The 18,337-nt window shown below is 41.2% G+C and overlaps 1 protein-coding gene and 1 pseudogene across 2 annotated transcripts in view; both read left to right on the forward strand.

Annotated features, from left to right (window-relative positions):
- LOC105721759 (peroxisomal membrane protein PMP34) overlaps nucleotides 1-18,337 on the forward strand; it is a 53,313-nt gene that overhangs the window by 13,701 nt on the left and 21,275 nt on the right. The window contains exons 2-5 of one of the 2 annotated variants that reach the window (XM_064368122.1): nucleotides 2,292-2,427; nucleotides 5,816-5,876; nucleotides 9,882-9,948; nucleotides 12,480-12,631. In XM_064368122.1, the coding sequence (XP_064224192.1) occupies nucleotides 5,831-5,876; nucleotides 9,882-9,948; nucleotides 12,480-12,631 (265 nt within the window). In that variant the 5' untranslated portion in view covers nucleotides 2,292-2,427; nucleotides 5,816-5,830. The remainder of the gene's footprint in view (nucleotides 1-2,291; nucleotides 2,428-5,815; nucleotides 5,877-9,881; nucleotides 9,949-12,479; nucleotides 12,632-18,337) is intronic. The other variant, XM_021668729.2, reaches the window with a different exon arrangement.
- LOC135271260 (riboflavin kinase-like) lies at nucleotides 12,640-16,462 on the forward strand (annotated as a pseudogene).

Consider the following 18,337-nt stretch of genomic DNA (forward strand, 5'->3'; position numbering starts at 1 on the left):
AGAGCCTTCATGACCCTGTAGGTTTTTAATCTTTCTGGACCCAGTGGATTTCCCTTACTTTCTTGTGAGCTCAGCTAAGCATTTAAAGGGTGTTTTATTTATATATTTTATTCAACATTTCTAGGTGTTTTGTAGTACGTTGTCTAGGCTACCATACTGCTGGAAATCAGACTACATTTCAGCTTGAAATATTTAACCCTCACATTTACACATATGTTTTCTAACAGCCTAAAACAAATCTGTACGTGTGTGTGTGTGTGTGTGTGTGTGTACGCCCTCTCTTTTAATTGGTTAAAACTGGTCAACTTTTAGTTTCCTCCCCACTTCACGGCTTTCCTCCTGCCTCTGCCTGTTTGCTGTTTCTGGCCTCCAGGGATTGTAGCAAAAAGGTGGAATGGGTTCTGGCAAAATATGAGAATGGTTAGCTTTCTGGGCACAGAAATTGCTGTTCCAACTGGGTGCTCCAAGTCACCTTTGGCAAGTCAGGTTCCCATATTCACAGTTACTACTACTACTGCCTATCTGGTATTACTGTGGCACCCAGCCAGTCAACCTGAAAGTTGGCTCAGGGCTTTCTTCTACTTCCCAGTGTTTGTGTACACCATTTGTATAATAGCAATCCTGTTGTATTAGTTTTCTGTTGCTGTCACAAATGACCACAGACTTAGTCGCTTAAAATAACACAAATTTATTATCTGTAAGTCTTATAGATCTGTAGATCAGAAGATCAGACTGATACAGGTCGCACTGAATTAAAATCAAAGTGTCAGCAGAGCTGTGTTCCTTTTTGGAGGCTCTAGGCCTGCAGCTGTGTCCGGTCCTTTGAATGCGAGGACGTTTTTGCTTATCTGTTGTGCACGGACATCTGTTGCGGATATCACAAAAATTATGCACGGACCTTTTTTTAAGCTCATCAGCTCTCATTAGTGTTAGTGTATTTTATGTGTGGCCCAAGACAGTTTTTCTTCCAGTGTGTCCCAGGATTATCCCTAAAAAGTTGGACATATGTGCTCTAGGGGATAATCCATTTTCCTTGCCTTTTCCAGCTTCTAGAGGCCACCACATTCCTGGGCTAGTGGCCTCTTATCCCATCTTCAAAGCCAGCAATGGTGGGTTGAGTCCTCATCACACTGCAACATTCCTACTCTTCTGTCTTCCTCTGCTACCTTGTTTTGAGATGAAATCTCACTCTGTTGCCCAGGCTAGAGTGTAGTAGAGCGAACTCACTGCAACCTCTGCCTCTCAGGTTTAAGTGATTCTCCTGCCTCAGCTTCCCAAGTAGCTGGGATTACAGGCGTGTCCTACCACTCCCAGCTAATTTTTGCATTTTTAGTAGAGATGGGATTTCACCATTTTAGCCAGGCTGGTCTCAAACTTCTGACCTCAAGTGATCTACCACCTTGGCCTCCTGAAGTGCTGGGATTATAGGCATGAGCCACCACGCCCAGCCAATAATGCTTTCTTCAGAATAGCAGTTCTTGACCATTTTCTTTTTCTTTTTTTCTTTCCTTCCTTCTCTTTCTTTCTCTACCCTTTTTATATTTATTTTTTATAGAGACAGGGTCTTGCTATGTTGCCTAGGCTGGTCTCGAACTCCTGGCTCAAGTGATCCTCCTACCTTGACCTTCCAAAGTACTGGGATTAACAGGCCTGAGCCACCACACCTGGCCTTGGACCATTTTCTGACAACAGATAATGCTCACAGTTGACAGACCTGGAGGCTCTTTGGCATGTCAACCATAATCCCACCCTTTTCTCACACACTCAAGGAGACACTTCAGGCCAGAGTGAAGAGACAACTTACACAATAGGAGAAACTATTTGCAAACGATGCATCTGACAAGAGGTTAATATCCAAATAACAATGTCGTGCATATTTCAGGATAGCTAGAAGAGAAGATTTCAGATGTTATCACCACAAAGAAATGATGTTTAAAGTAATGGGTGTGGTAATTACCCCATTTTGATCATTATACAGTGTATACAAGCATGGAAACACCTCACTGGAACCCATAAACATGTACAATTATTATGTGTCACTTGTAACTTAATTTTAAAATGTCTAACTCTGGTATTCTTTTAATTCTCATCTACCAATTAGACCCCTTTTTGTTTTTCTATATAGTCCTTTTATATATAAATCTGTTCTCATTAGTCATTGGAGTAGGGAGGAGGCACTGGTGGGTTTTCAGGTAACCATCTTGAGCCAGTCTTTCGAACACTAATAAATTTATAAAACTGTTACTTGGTTTTACTGATTTAAATTTTCTTTTTTCTTTTTTTTTTTTGAGATGGTGATTCGCTCCTGTTACTCAGGCTGTAGTGCAGTGGCACTATCTTGGCTCACTGCAGCTTCCGCCTCCCGGGTTCAAGTGATTCTCCTGCCTTAGCCTCCCAAGTAGCTGGGATTATAGGCTGGGATTACAGGTATGCGCCACCACACCCAGCTAATTTTGTATTTGTAGGCATGCGCCACCACCCCTAGCTAATTTTTGTGTTTTTAGTAGAGACTGTGTTTCACCATGTTGGCCAGGATGGTCTCAAACTCCTGACCTCAGGTGATCCGCCTGCCTCGGCCTACCAAACTACTGGGATTACCGGTGTAATCCACTGTGCCTGGCCTGATTTGAATTTTCATATGCCAGTTCTTGAGGATGTAGTAGACCAATGAGCTCTTTGGGCTGACTGTTCTCTTGGTGTTTCACTTTAAAATTTCCAGGTAGGTAGGCAAGGACTTTTATGTTAGGAACCTTCAAGTGTCTACTTAAAGCAGGCAGAAAAGAGGGATGGAGGTGGCCCAGTGTTTGAAGAGGTAGCTTCTAAGCTAGACTTTTTCTATCTGGAGATGCCCTGTCTATGCAGTACACTTCATAGAAATGCAGTACCGGCCAGGCGCCGTGGCTCATGCCTGTAATCCCAGCACTTTGGGTGGCCAAGGCAGGTGGATCACTTGAGGTCAGGAATTTGAGACCAGCCTGGCCAACATGGTGAAACCTTGTTTCTACTAAAAACACAAAAAATTAGCTGGGCATGGTGGTGGGTGACTAATCCTGGCTACTTAGGAGGCTGAGACAGAAGAGTTGCTTGAACCCAGGAGGTGGGGGTTGCAGTGAGCCAAGATCGCACCATTGTACTCCAGCCTGGGCAACAAGAGCAAGATTGCCATAAAAAAAACAAAGAGAGAGAGAGAAAGACAGAAATGCAGTACCATGCAATAGAAAATGAATGCCAGAGCCTTAATAAACTTAATAAGCTTTCTCTAACTTTCCAGCTCCCATTTTTCTTGGAAATTGCCTCCTAAAGATGAGCAAGTTTACTGGATGCATAGATTTGTAGGATTTGTAAAGCTTTGTGGGTTTGGTGTTTTGTGAGACATTGAATATCATTTAGTCATTGAGTATCATTTCTGGAAACATTGAATATCATTTAATCATTTGTCATTACTGGAAAAGAAAATTTATGTTGGGGTCATCAAAAAACCATAAATAAGTGAAAGTACAGTGAATTGAATACATTTTTAATTGAGAATCTAGGATGTGCAAAGATACAGAATGAATATCCTCACAAATTAGCAGAAGAGTTGTATTTCACTGTAACATGTGCTGAAAGAGTCATAAATAAGTTCTATGGAGACCTAGAGGACTGAACAACCATTTGTAAGCTGATAGGTAGGGTGAGGTAACATTGAATATGAGTTTGTTTGTTTGTTTGTTTGTTTGTTTTTGTTTTTTTTTTTGAGACAGAGTTTCGCTCTTGTTAGCCAGGCTGGAGTACAATGGTGTGATCTCGGCTCACCGCAACCTCCGCCTCCTGGGTTCAAGCAATTCTCCTGCCTCAGCCTCCCGAGTAGCTGGGACTACAGGCGTGTGCCACCATGCCCAGCTAATTTTTGTATTTTTTAGTAAAGACGGGGTTTCACCTTGTTGACCAGATGGTCTCGATCTCTTGACCTCATGATCCACCCGCCTCGGCCTCCCAAAGTGCTGGGATTATAGGCGTGAGCCACCGCGCCCAGCCCGAATATGAGTTTTGAAGGATACAAATATTATAATAGAATATTCTCCCTTGTCATGGAGGCTGACCTATTTAAATAGATAATAGGCCTACCAAATTTTCTTACTTACCTTCAAAGTTGACTTAGATTCTAGTTGTTCATCATGATTAAAATATTGTACGAATCGAGGTGCGGTGGCTCACACCTGGTATTCCTGCACTTTGGGAAGTTGAGGCCAGAGGATCACTTGAGGCCAGGAGTTTGAGGTCCACCTGGGCAAATATAGTGAGACTCTGTCTCTATAAAAAATAAAATTAGCTGGATGTGGTGACACATATCTGTAGTCCTAAATACTTGGGATGCTGAGGGAGGAAGATTGCTTGAGCCCAGGAGTGCAAGATTACAGTGAAGTATGATCTTTCCCCTACAGTCAAGCCCAGATGACATAGCAAGACCTTGTCTCTAAAATAATTAACTAATTAAAATATTGTTTGTAACCATTATTAGATCAGCAGTCTGAAACTTGATTTTATGTCTGCAAATCTATACCAGTGGGTATGCATCTGGGTTGAGAACCATAAACCAGAATGGAAGTTTCATGCATATAGTTTCATCCCTACATATATGCTTATGGTTTTTATATAAGACCTTATGAGTGGAAGGACTGTTGTTTGCTTGTTTTCTCATTGATAATTTGTGTCACTGTGTTATCTTGGATGAGCTTAAAGAATTTTTAGCAAAGAGATTGTTCCTATTTAAAACACAAGCAAACCACTACTTCAAAGAACAATATGATTCTTACATGTCCTTTTACTTTGTGGCAAATGTATTAAGCACAGAATAAAAGTATGTATCTGTTTAATGAGTGGATATTTTGGTTTTGGGGGTTATCAGGGAGTGAGCATGGGAGCAGCAACTGACCTGTAGAAGGTGAAAAATCCATTTACCTGCTATCTTTGACATGTGTCCTAGGTTGCAAACCCTTAAATTTGTCATATGCAGGGAAATACTACATTTTCTTTTTCAGTATCAGAGAGAGAGAGAGAAAGAAGAGGAGTTTTATTCTGAAAAATTAAATGCTTCTAATAAAGCATATAACTGTAGAAACTTGAATAAGACTAATCCTCATAGATTAAAATATTGTATGTATTTATTCACTGAAAATCTGATTTGATCCATTGCTAATAATAAACTTTTGTTCATTTAAAAATTGTGACTCCCAGCCTGGGCAACAAAGTGAGATCCCCATCTCTTTTTTTTGAGACCGAGTTTCGCTCTTGTTACCCAGGCTGGAGTGCAATGGCGCTATCTTGGCTCACTGCAACCTCCGCCTCCTGGGTTCAGGCAATTCTCCTGCCTCAGCCTCCCGAGTAGCTGGGACTACAGGCACGCGCCACCATGTCCAGCTAATTTTTTGTATTTTTAGTAGAGACGGGGTTTCACCATGTTGACCAGGATGGTCTCGATCTCTTGACCTCATGATCCACCCGCCTCGGCCTCCCAAAGTGCTGGGATTACAGGCGTGAGCCACTATGCCAGGCCAAGATCCCCATCTTTACAGAAAAATTTAAAAATTAGCCAAACATGATGGTATGCACCTGTAATCCTAATGTGGTGGTATGTGCTTGTATCCCCAACTGCTTGAGAAGCTGAGGTGGGCAGATCACTTGAGCCCAGGAGTTTGAGGCTGCTGTAAACCATGACCATGCCACTGCACGCCAGCCTGGATGACAGAGCAAGACCCTGTGAAAAAAAAAAAAAAGTTGTGACTTATTATGTTTGTGATACTGCAATGGCTAAAGCCTTTTTCAAACTTTTCAGGGAAGCGTGACAGCAATGACAGTGTTTTTCCCCCTGGATACAGCTAGACTTCGACTTCAGGGTGAGTATTTATCTTTTGTAGAAATCATATGCCTGTTCATTTGGTGTCAGGAAGCAAACATTTTCTCTAGTAATTTCTTTCTTTTTTTTTTTCTTTTTTTTTTTTTGAGATGGAGTTTTGTTCTTGTAGCCCAGGCTGGAGTGCAATGGCATGATCTTGGCTCACTGCAACCTCCGCCTCCCAAGTAGCTGGGATTACAGGAACCTCTTTTTTTAGTAGAGATGGGGTTTCACCATGTTGGCCAGCTGGTCTTGAACTCCTGACCTCAGGTGATTGCCTGCCTCGAACTCCCAAAATGCAGGGATTACAGGCATGAGCCACTGCTCCTGGCCTCTTTTTTTTTTTTTTTTTTTAAATGTATGTGTGATTTTATTTTTTGGAGGGATAGGGTCAAGGGGGAACAAGTTTTGACTGAGAAATGAGCTTTTTAGCTGAAACTGTATCCCAAATGTTTGAAATAAGTTGTAGAAGAGGGAGAAGATAGACACCTGGTAGACTGGGACCTAAAGTTGCCACCTCTTTTCCCACTCTAGAGGCCCCATGACTTCCTCTTCCAGATTACAGTAGGGAAGGAAGCTTTCACTTTATTCTGCCCATCGATGATCTGAAAGAGGCAGATGGGGAAAAGGCTCTGAGGAACCAAGGGTGCACATCAGGCCATGTTACTTTCTCTGTCTGGATGAGTTCTCTACGACCCAGGGTAAAGGGTGGACTGTAGCTCTGTGGACTCGACTTGCCTCCAGACCTTTTCCAGAGCTTTTTGCCCAGTCATAGCTGACAACTGACGACAAGACAGTCAAAGATCAAGGCTAAACCAACAGCCTCTTCGAATTTCCAGAATAGGCGTGGTTGCATCAGAGCTGAGCAGATGGCTTTTGAACTCATTCCTTAGGTGAGCTGCATGTGGTTTTCTCCACAGACTCTGTGAAGCCACACTCTGGGATGGTTTTACCCTAGAAATGAGAATGGGGAGTACCCCCTTCTATGCAGATCTGAGGTGCTTAGGACTGCTGTTCTCAGGGCACAGAGGCAGCACTTACTCTGTCTGCATCCCTTGCGGAGGTTCCAGGTCAGGGCGGGAAAGCTGGAGGTACCCGTGGGGCAAAGGCTCTATCAGATGTCCCTGTGGCCACAGCAAGAAAAACCCATGTGCATTTGTTGGCTATGAAGGGAGGAAGGGCTGGCCAGGCACACAGGCCTGGCCTGCCCTCACCTCAGTTTAGTGATTTCTGAATTAATCTGTGATTTCTGATACTATAGAGATCTACCGTTGACTTTAAATACTGGTCATCATTGTTTCCTATGTTATTTTTTATTTTTAAGTTTTATTTTCCTTTTCTTTCCAGAAGATATCGTGTTTCCTAATTAACAGAGAGTCATTCATGGATGAGTCATAGCCTTAGCCATTTTCTAATCCAAGAATCTGAGTGGGTTCGCATTAATAATTTTGAATCACTACAGTCCTTTTCTAAGAAGCCATATGACTTTTAAGGCACACAGTGGAGAGTTTTTTGAGGGAGTTAGATGGTCTCAAAAGAAGAGGCAAAATAGGAACATAATGGAGCCAAATACTCACTGCCATTGCTAATGCAGACATATAGTCCTAATCTGCCTCTGCAGCTTTATAGGACTCTACAACTCACTGTGATTCTTGCTTGTTTTTTCTTCAGATTTGTTCAACTTGAAATTGTAAACCTATGCCAGAACTTACTTGAAGAGATGAATAAGATTAGCTTTGAATAGTAATTCAGAGGTTAAATCCTTTATGCCTACTATTTTTGGTTAATTTTAGAGTTTTTGGATAAATAATTTTATATGATCAAAAGGCAAAATATATAAAAAGGTATATAGTGCAGTAAAAATGCTCACTCTTAGTCTACCCTTTCTCCCTTTCCTCTTCACTGCAGGTAACATGTTTACTAGTTGCTTGAATAGCCTTGCAGACTTTCTTTATAGGATAACAAGTGAATAAGAATATATAGTCTTAGTTTTCTCCCTTTCTTACACAAAAAGCATACTTTACATGCTGTCCTATACTTTGAACTTTTCATTTAACAATATGTTTTAGATGCCTTCCATATCAGCACATTGGGAGCGTCTTCGTCTGTCTTACATCTGTGGAGTGTTCCATGGTGTGACCACACCATAACCTGTATTACCCTCCCTCTGTTGTAGATTCTTGGGTTGTTTCCACCCTTTTGTTATTACAGAAATGATGTAAGAATAGATTTGTTCCTATATCACGTTGTTTTTGTGAATTCTATGGGATAAATTCCCAGATATAGGATTACTGCATTAAAGGGTAATTGTGTTTTTGTGTTTGTAATTTTGATGGTTATTGCCAGATTGCTGCTTTTTTTTTTTTTTTTTTTTTGAGACGGAGTTTCGCTCTTGATACCCAGGCTGGAGCGCAATGGCGCGATCTCGGCTCACCGCAATCTCCGCCTCCTGGGTTCAGGCAATTCTCCTGCCTCAGCCTCCTGAGTAGCTGGGATTACAGGCACGCGCCACCGTGCCCAGCTAATTTGCTTTTTTTTTTTTTTCAAACAGAGTCTCACTCTGTCGCACAGGCTGGAGTGCAGTGACTCAATCTCAGCTCACTGCAACCTCCGCCTCTTGGGTTCAAGTGATTCTCCTTTCTCAGCCTCCCAAGTAGCTGGGATTATAGGCACCCGCCACCATGCCCGGCTAATTTTTGTATTTTTAGTAGAGACGGGTTTTCACCATGTTGGCCAGGCTGGTCTCAAATTCCTGAACCTCAGGTGATCAGCCAACCTTGGCCTCCCAAAGTGCTGTGATTATAGGTGTGAGCCACTGTGTCCAGCCTCAGATTATCTTCTGTAGGAATTTGCCAGATTGCCATCCCACAAGCCATACTGGTACCAATTTTAATTCTTAGGAAATTGGTTAATTTGCATATTTTATGTTCTCAAATTATTTCTCAGGTATGGGTAGGAAATTTGAAGTTAATTGAGGTGAGTTTTGTTTTCAGTGAGAATGCCAGGAAAAATAAAGTCTTAAATAAGTCTCATCCTTTTGAGACTTTATTTTTTAGATTAGGACACAACACAAGGCTAAAACCCTCTAAGAAACTTGAATTTTAATACTAGCTTTGTGGCCAACCATATCTGTCTTTCCAGATTTTGTGTCTATAGCCTCTCCTGTAAAAGGTAGATAGTAATTTATTTCGTCTTTACTTTATAAGATGCTAAAATGAGAAAATAGTTACATTAATTTGAATAAAACAAGAGAGCTTTATGAAATATAAGAAATAATTTTTTTCTGTCACATCTTTTCCTTTGGAAATTAGGAATTAAATTGAAATGCTTTATGGTTCATGAGTAATAGATGAAGGCCAAGTGATCTGCACATGGTCTGCACATGGAATTTTAGCACATGGTCACACGGGTGGATCATTTAGTTCGGGGGCAAACTAGGGAGATCAAAGGTGAGGTAAATGGCATTTCAGTGAAACTTGCTTATGCTGACAATTATAATTCTCAAAGGATTTAGTTTAAACATACACAGGCCAGGTGTGGTAGCTCATGTCTGTAATTCCAGCACTTTGGGAGGCTGAGGCGTAAGGATCTCTTGAGCCCAAGAGTTTGAGACCAGCCTGGGCAACATAGTGAGACTCCGTCTCTAAAAAAATTAAAAAATAGGTTGGATGTGGTGGCTCACTCCTATAATCCCAGCACTTTGGGAGGCCAAGGTGGGTGGATCACCTGAGGTCAGAAGTTGGAGACCAGATTGACCAACATGGCGAAACCTCATCTCTACTAAAATACAAAAAGTAGCTAGGCGTGGTGGTGTGCACCTGTAACCCCAGCTACTTGGGAGGCTGAGACAGAAGAATCGTTTGAACATGAGAGGTAGAGGTTGCAGTGAGCTAAGATCACACCACTGCACTCCTGTCTGGGTGACAGAGTAACACTCTGTCTCAAAAAAAAAGAAAAAAATTAATAAAAATAAAATAAAATAAACATACACTGTTTGGTTTTGTAGTTGATGAAAAAAGAAAATCCAAAACTACACACATGGTGCTCCTGGAGATCATTAAAGAAGAAGGACTGTGAGTATGACCTCATTTCATCTTCGTTAAACAAAGCAACTTGTTAGGAGATTCCTGTGTCTCTAGTAGAGTTATGCTTACTTTCTATCTATTCTCATAGCACTATAATGTTGTGAATTTGTAATTGCCTGCTTTATAAGTACATAATTGTTTTCAGTTTCTTAAAGATCTGCAGTGAGCCATTTGATTCTTTTTATTTATTTTTGTGCAATATTTATCTTAAGCCATTTGATTCTTGATCATGGAGTCTTCCATGAAACTAAAGCATTGTTTTATACACAGTAAACAGAAAAAAAAATCATAGTTGCTTAGTTCATTCTTGTCTGGTGCATTAAGACAGATTATGTACCTTTTTTTAGCCTTTTATTTGGAAATAATTTTAAATTTACAAAAATTTGCAAAACTAAACTTAAAGAAGACAAGTATATGCTTTGCTCAGATTCATCTGTTAACATCTTTTCCTGTTTGTTGTACTGTTTGTCTCATGTTCTCTCTCTCCCACCTCCCTTCTCTCCTTCTTACACACACTATACATGATTCTTCTCTGAATTATTTGAGAGTAAGTTACATACATCAAAGCCTTTTAGCCCCATGACATTGACACTTTTTTTTTTGAGACAGAGTCTCACTCTGTCGCCCAGGCTGGAGTGCAGTGGCCTGATCTCCACTCACTGCAATCTCTGCCTCCCAGGTTCAAGTGATTCCCCTGCCTCAGCCTCCTGAGTAACTGGGATTATAGGCACCCACCACTGCACCTGGCTGATTGTTGTATTTTTAATAGAGATGGGATTTCACCATGTTGGCCAGGCTGGTCTCCAACTCCTGACCTCAGGTGATCCACCCACCTTGGCCTCCCCAAAGTGCTGGCATTACAGGCGTTAGCCCCTGTGCCCGGCCAGACATTGACATTTTAAAAGAATACAGTCCCTCCCGGCTGGGTGTGGTGGCTCACGCCTGTAATCCCAGCACTTTGGGAGGCTGAGGTGGGTGGATCACCTAAGGTCAGGAGTTCGAAACCAGCCTGACCGACATGGTGAAACCCTGTCTCTACCAAACATACAAAAAATAGCCGGGTGTGGTGGCACATGCCTGTAATCTCAGCTACTTGGAAGGCTGAGGCAGAAGAATCACTTGAACCTGGGAGGTGGAGGTTGCACTGAGCCAAGATTGCATCATTACACTCTAGCCTAGGTAACAAGAGTGAAGCTCTGTCTCAAAAATAAATAAATAAATAAAAGAATACAGTCCCTCCCACTAAAAAAAAAAAATAGGGTGTTTCTCATTTTAAGTTTGGCTCACATTATCTCATGATTCCACTGAGGTCATACATTCTTGGCTTGAATAATACCCAGGGGATATTATGTCCTTCTCAGGGTATCACATCTTGAGTCACATATTGTCTACCTGGTTTTGGTTGGTTAATTATGATTTCTTAAATTTGATTTAGCTACTGTACAATTACTTTTTTATTCCCTTGTAACTATAAGCAGTCTGTGGGGAGACACTTTAAAACAATACAACCAGGTGCAGTGGCATGTGCCTGTAGTCCCAGCTACTCGGGAGGCTAGGGTGGGAGGATCACTTGAGCCCAGGGGTTCTGGGCTGTAGTGTGCTATGCCGATCGGGTGTCCACACTTAGTTCGTCATCAATATGGTGACCTCCCGGAAGCCGGGGACCACCAGGTTGCCTAAGGAGGGGTGAACGGGCCCAGGTCGGAAACGGAGCAGGTCAAAACTCCTGTGCTGATCAGTAGTGGGATCGAGCCTGTGAATAGCCACTGCACTCCAGCCTAGGCAACATAGCACGACCCTGTCTCTAAAAAACAAGACAGTACAAATATCCTGTACCATATCAAATTTTCTCCCCTAAATTTACCATGAAATTGCAAAACGATGACTATTCAACTACAGCATTGTCTCCACATTTACTAGTGTTGGCATTCTGCTAAAAGCAGGACCTCCCCTTCTCCCTCATTTATTTATCTACTTAATATTGGTATAGACTCAAAAATGTCTATTTTTCATTGGTTTACAATTGATTACTGTACTTAATAATTTTGGTATTCAAATTGCCTCAGATTTGGCCTATAGGAGCTCCTTCAGTTTGCTTCCTGTGCCCTTATGAATTCCCCCATCTTTTTTTTTTTTTTGGTACTTATTTTCTATAATTACTTCATTTTAACTGTTCTTGCCCTGTAGCAAACCATGAATGGTACTATATTAACTAACAGCCATGAGGAAGCTGTCTCTAACTTTACTTATATACCAATGTTACTAAAGAAAATTAAGGGAGGAAATTAATAAATCAATCAGACTTTGTATTGTTTCTTTGGTATCATTAGTGCTAGAATAGATTTCTTAATTTGGACATCCTTCGGAATGTGAGGTGTGTGTACAGTTTGGAGTCTCTTGTATTAGTGTAGGAGTGAAACTTGAGACCATGTGAGTGATGGTCAGCCTTTCCTAGGACTTGTCTGCCAATTTCTAATTTGTCCATGACCTTTACTTTGCTTATTGTGTTTTTCCCCTAGCCTGGCACCATATCGAGGGTGGTTTCCAGTGATTTCCAGTCTCTGCTGCTCCAATTTTGTCTATTTCTACACTTTTAATAGCCTCAAAGCAGTCTGGGTCAAAGGTCAACGTTTTACCACTGGAAAAGATCTGGTAATTGGGTTTGTTGCAGGTAACAAGGTTTTCTGGGTATAAAATGTTTTCATATTTATCTTGTGGTTTTATATCCTCTAAGAAGTTATTTAGCCCAAAGTAATGGCTTACAAAGAATATCGTCAGTTTTCCAACTTTTTTTTTTAATTGTGTTAAAAAACACGTGACATAAAATTTACCATGTTAATCATTTTAAGTGTAAGGTAAGTAGTGTTAAATATGTTCACATTGTTATGAAACAAATCTCCAGGACTTTTTCATATTGCAGACCTGATTCCGTTCTCATTAAACTCCCCTTTTCCCTCCCTCAGCCTCTGGTAACTGCCATCCCACTTTCAGTTTCTTAAGAATTTGACTACTTTACATACTTGATATAAGTCAAATCATACACTACTTGTTTTTTTTGTGTGTCTGGCTTATTTCACTTAGTATAATGTCTTCAACTTTCATCCATACCATATAGCATGCGACATGACTTCCTTTTTTATGACTGAATAATATTCCATTACATGTATATATCACATTCTCTTTATCCATTCATCTGTTAATGGGCACCTAGGTTGCTTCCATCTCTTGGCTGTTGTGAATATTCAGTTATTTTGGATATATATCCAGAAATGGGATTCCTGGATCACTTGGAATTCTGTTTTATTTTCTCTGGAACCTCCATACTGTTTTTCATAACATAGTAGCATTATAATCTCACCAACAGTATACAGAAGTTCCCATTTTTCCACATTCTCACTAACACTTATTTTCTGTTTTAGGATAGTAGCCAACCTAATGGGTGTGAGGTGATATCTCACTGTGGTTTTAATTTGCATTTCTCTGATGATTAGTGATGTTGAACATCTTTTCATATGTTTTTTGGCCATTTGTACATTATCTTTGCAGAAATTTCTATTCTGATCCTTTGTCCATTTTTTAATTGAGTCATTGGATTTTTTATTTTTAAGTTGTAGGATTTCTTTAAGTGGCATAATAAAAAATATATGTGCCCTTTGTCCCTGGTTCCTGGCACAGTTCCTAAAACTATCGGAATTTCCTGAGTGGCAGTATCTTTTGTCATTCCTAATGAGGCCCTTTGAACTATACCTGAGTTGTTTAGGCTAATAAGGTTACTATTGGTGGGCCCCTAGATAGCTTCAGGATGGAGGCTGGTGGCCAGAGGAACCAACCATGTGCTTAGAGAAAAGGGAATTGTGGATAAATAACTCAGGATAGAAATCTAGGAGTCATCACAGGCTCTTTGTGCCTTCCCACCCTCCACATCTGCTTGGCCATCAAGAACCATTGGTCTGGTTGGGTGCAGTGGCTCACACCTGTAATCCCAGCATTTTGGGAGGCTGAGGCAGGCAGATCACAAAGTCAGGAAATCAAGACCATCCTGGTCAACAAGGTGAAACCCTGTCTCTACTAAAAATACAAAAATTAGTTGGATATGGTGGCGTGTGCCTGTAATCCCAGCCACTCAGGAGGCTGAGGCAGGAGAATCGCTTGAACCAGGGAGTCAGAGGTTGCAGTGAGCCAAGATCACGCCACTACACTCCAGCCGGGTGACAGAGCAAGACTCCATCTCAAAAAAAAGAACCATTGGTCTGTCTCCTCAGTATCTCTTGGATCCATTTCCTCTTCTCCATATCCCTAGCCATTTCCCCAAATCAAGCCTTATTGTTGTTCATCTGGACTATTGCACTAGTCTGATCTTGCCTTCGAGGGCTTCCTCATGAACCCACTTTGCACAGTCTTGCAGCCTTTCTAGGAGAGTAGTTTTCCAACAGTATCACAACTCAAAGAACTCAAGTTTGAGATTTGTTCACTTTGGGAAAAAGTTAGAATAGTTTCTATACAGAAAGAGCTTTTCTTTTTTTTTTCAGAAATTACAACAAATGGCAATCCAGTAGCATCTTCTTTACTTGAAACCAGTTATTTGTAATACCTTGATTTTAATCATTGTAGATTACTATAGTTTATATATATTTGCATTTGAAAGATTGACTCAGAGGGACTAAATCATATAACTTTCCAGGAAACTTCTAATTCATGGATGATATGTTGAAATTTTTTGCTTTTTAAATTGTCCAAAGCTGTTTATTTGCTGCTGTGTCTTCCATCCCATTACCCACCAGATATATACCACCCTTGTGTTACTGTCTCTGTGTCCTGTTCGTTTCCTTTCTAACTCATACTGCAATTTATGATTACAGTAGACTTCCCCATACTTAACACAGCTGGACTGGTATAGTAGGCAGTTAACTTTTATTTTTTACTTTTTTCCACTGCTTTAAAAAGTTTTTTTCAAGGCTCATGCAAAATTTTTTTCTTTTTCTTTTTTTTCTGAGGCTCAGTTTTTAAAAGTCAGTTAAAGTAACAAATATAATAGCCTACTGACCTTAATTGTTATATTTTAACTTTAAAGTTCACTCTTCCAATTTTTTTTTTTCTTGAGATGGTGTCTCACTTTGTCGCCCAGGCTGGAATGCAGAGGCGTGATCTCGGCTGGCTGCAACCTTTGCCTCCCAGGTTCAAGTGATTCTTCTGCCTCAGCCTCCTGAATAGCTGGGATTACAGGCACCTGGCACCATGCCCAGCTAATTTGGCCAACATGGTGAAACTCTGTCTCTACTAAAAATATAAAAAATTAGCCCAGCGTGGTAGCAGGCACCTGTAATTCCAGCTACTCAGGAGACTGAGGCAGGAGAATCGCTTGAACCCAGGAGGTGGAGGTTGCAGTGAGCTGAGATTGCGCCACTGCGCTCCAGCCTGGACAGCAAGAAGGAAACTCCATCTCTAAATAAATAAATAAATAAAATATTTTAAAAGGTAGGGAAAGAAAGAAAAAGAAAATGAAAATGGTCGGGAAGCCCAGCTACTGAGTCTTCTGGCAGCTTTTGTTGGGTCAGCGGCATCAGGGATCCCTCGCGGCATGTCATCGGCATGTCATTGGCGCCACCCGGTCCCTGGTGCGCCCCTGCGACAGGCAGAGTTCACGCCCCTTTCCCATCCCCTGCTGGTCCAGGTCCCGGCACCGCGTTGACAGCATCTCTGCAGGACGCACGGACCGGGCCACAGCCCATGCCCCAAGCAGACTGTATTATGAGGCATCTGCCCTACTCCTGCCAGGGCCAAGTGGTGCGGAGCTTCCGCCATGACTCCAAGCAGCTGGGCATCCCCATAGCTAATTTTCCTGAGCAAGTGGTAATCTGCCAGCTGATACATTCGGGGACATTTATTATGGTTGGGCCAGTGTTAGAAGTGGAGATGTTCATAAGATGGTGGTGAGCATAGGGTGGAACCCATGACTACCAGAATAGGAAGAAGTCCATGGAAATGCATATCATGGATACCTTTAAAGAGGACTTCTGTGGGGCAATCCTTAGTTTGGCCATTGTTGGCTACCTTAGATCAGAAAATAACTTTGATTCTTTAGAGTCACTTTTTTCAGCAATTCAGGGTGATATTGAGGAAGCTAAGAAATGACTAGATTTACCAGAACATTTGAAACTCTCAAAATAGACAAATTCTTCCGGGTTTCTTAAAGCAAAATAATGAACGGCCACTGATGAAAAATCATATTATTTATTCATTCACTGTTTTTTAGTGTTTCAGTGTTTATTACTATCCAGCCTCATCTTGGTTATATTTCAAAAATCAAACATTTTCCTACAGCTGTGACTTAAACAATGCAATGTAGTTACCATATCATGCTTCAACTGTTAAATTAAGCCCATCATATCATAGCCCTAAAAAGATTCATTTAAAAATCAAGATTTAAAAAATACATATTGATTAAGATGTACCACCAGGAGCCGGGCGCGGTGGCTCACGCCTGTAATCCCAGTACTTTAGGAGGCCGAGGCGGGTGGATCACGAGGTCAAGAGATCGAGACCATCCCGGTCAACATAGTGAAACCCCGTCTCTACTAAAAATACAAAAAATTAGCTGGGCATGGTGGCGCGTGCCTGTAATCCCAGCTACTCAGGAGGCTGAGGCAGGAGAATTGCCTGAACCCAGGAGGCGGAGGTTGCGGTGAGCCGAGATCGTGCCATTGCACTCCAGCCTGGGTAACAAGAGCGAAACTCCGTCTCAAAAAAAAAAAAAAAAAAAAAAAAGATGTACCACCAGGAAGGTACTACATGTGTATAAGTATGTTAAAAAGGCAGTCACTAGTTTGAGATGAAAAGTAAAATTTTCATGATAAAATACCAGCATGTATGTACTTGTATAATGTATACTTCTTTTTTTTTTTGAGACGGAGTTTCGCTCTTGTTACCCAGGCTGGAGTGCAATGGCGCGATCTCGGCTCACCGCAACCTCCGCCTCCTGGGTTCAGGCAGTTCTCCTGCCTCAGCCTCCTGAGTAGCTGGGATTACAGGCACGCGCCACCATGCCCAGCTAATTTTTTTGTATTAGTAGAGACGGGGTTTCACCACGTTGACCAGGATGGTCTTGATCTCTTGACCTCGTGATCCACCCACCTCGACCTCGTGATCCACCCGCCTATAATGTATACTTCTAAATAGAGAAGGCTTATTCAAGTAAATGCATTAAGACCAAGTGCAGTGGCTCATGCTTGTAATCCCAGCACTTTGGGAGGCTGAGGTGGGAGGATTGCTTGAGCTCAGGAGTTTAAGACCAATCTAGGCAACATAGCGAGACCCCATCTCTATAAATTAAAAAAAAAAGTAAATGCATTAAATGGAATGTTGATAGTTTGCCAAAACCTACAAAGATGTTTGGAAAATTTTGTTTTAGTCATTTTCTTTGAAGTAACATCATTGTACTATCTTCATTTTTGGATGGAGCTGCTTCAATTCTAAATCTTCTAGATGTCCCCTGCCTATCTGTTTTTTGTTGTTGTTTAAGACAGTAAAATAAGTGTTTTTTAAGTCTAAAAATGAAAAGAAAATGGTCAAGGACTGCTATTCTGAAACTCTGAGTCTATTTTATCCTTGCTTAAAAGCTTTCAGTGTCAGTCCCTTGCATGCAGCTTGGCACCCTCAGCATACAAGTCTCCTAATATTTACAAGATAAAAACCTGATATATCTTATCTGCTATGATACTGCTTACCTCAAGTTTGATCTTTCCTGATTTTGATTGCAGACACCACAGGTAGGCTACTCGCTAGGATGCCTATGCTCTTCCACTTCTAGTCACTGAGTTTTATGCTTACCAAGAGTGAACTGTTTATTCTCAAATCTGCTTATGCCAGTTTCATCTGTTACTGTAGGCAAAGCATTATGGTATGGGTGTCCTTCCATGCCAAACTGTGATTCTTTTGACTGTACCAACCCATTCAGTAACTCCATTCCACTACACCAACTGTGGTCTGTCTGACACAGTCTTACTGCTTATTTCATCTTATTAATTCCCATTCATCCCTTTATTCTCAGCTTCCTGTTCTTCAGGAATCCTTCCTTGTTTCCTGTACCCACCACCCCTAGGTTTTTTTCTGGGTTAGGTGCCCTTCCTGTGTGCTCCAGCATAGCATCTACCTCTGTCTTAGTGTTTATTGTCTAATAATGAGCCTGCATATTCTTCTTCATCTTTAACTGGACAGTAAGCTCCTTAAAGGCAGAGATTACATTTTTGTTATTTCCAGATCCCCAGTGCCTTAGCACACTGCCTAGTACATAGAAAGTGCTTATTAAACATTGAGTGAATTAATTAAATTTAAAATACTGCTCCTCCTAGAGTCTTCTCCATTTTACTAAATGGCAACT

The sequence above is a fragment of the Aotus nancymaae genome, unplaced genomic scaffold, assembly GCF_030222135.1.
Source record: "Aotus nancymaae isolate 86718 unplaced genomic scaffold, 86718_ANA_hifiasm-v0.15.2.pri h1tg000076l, whole genome shotgun sequence".
NCBI classification, from domain to species: Eukaryota; Metazoa; Chordata; class Mammalia; order Primates; family Aotidae; genus Aotus; species Aotus nancymaae.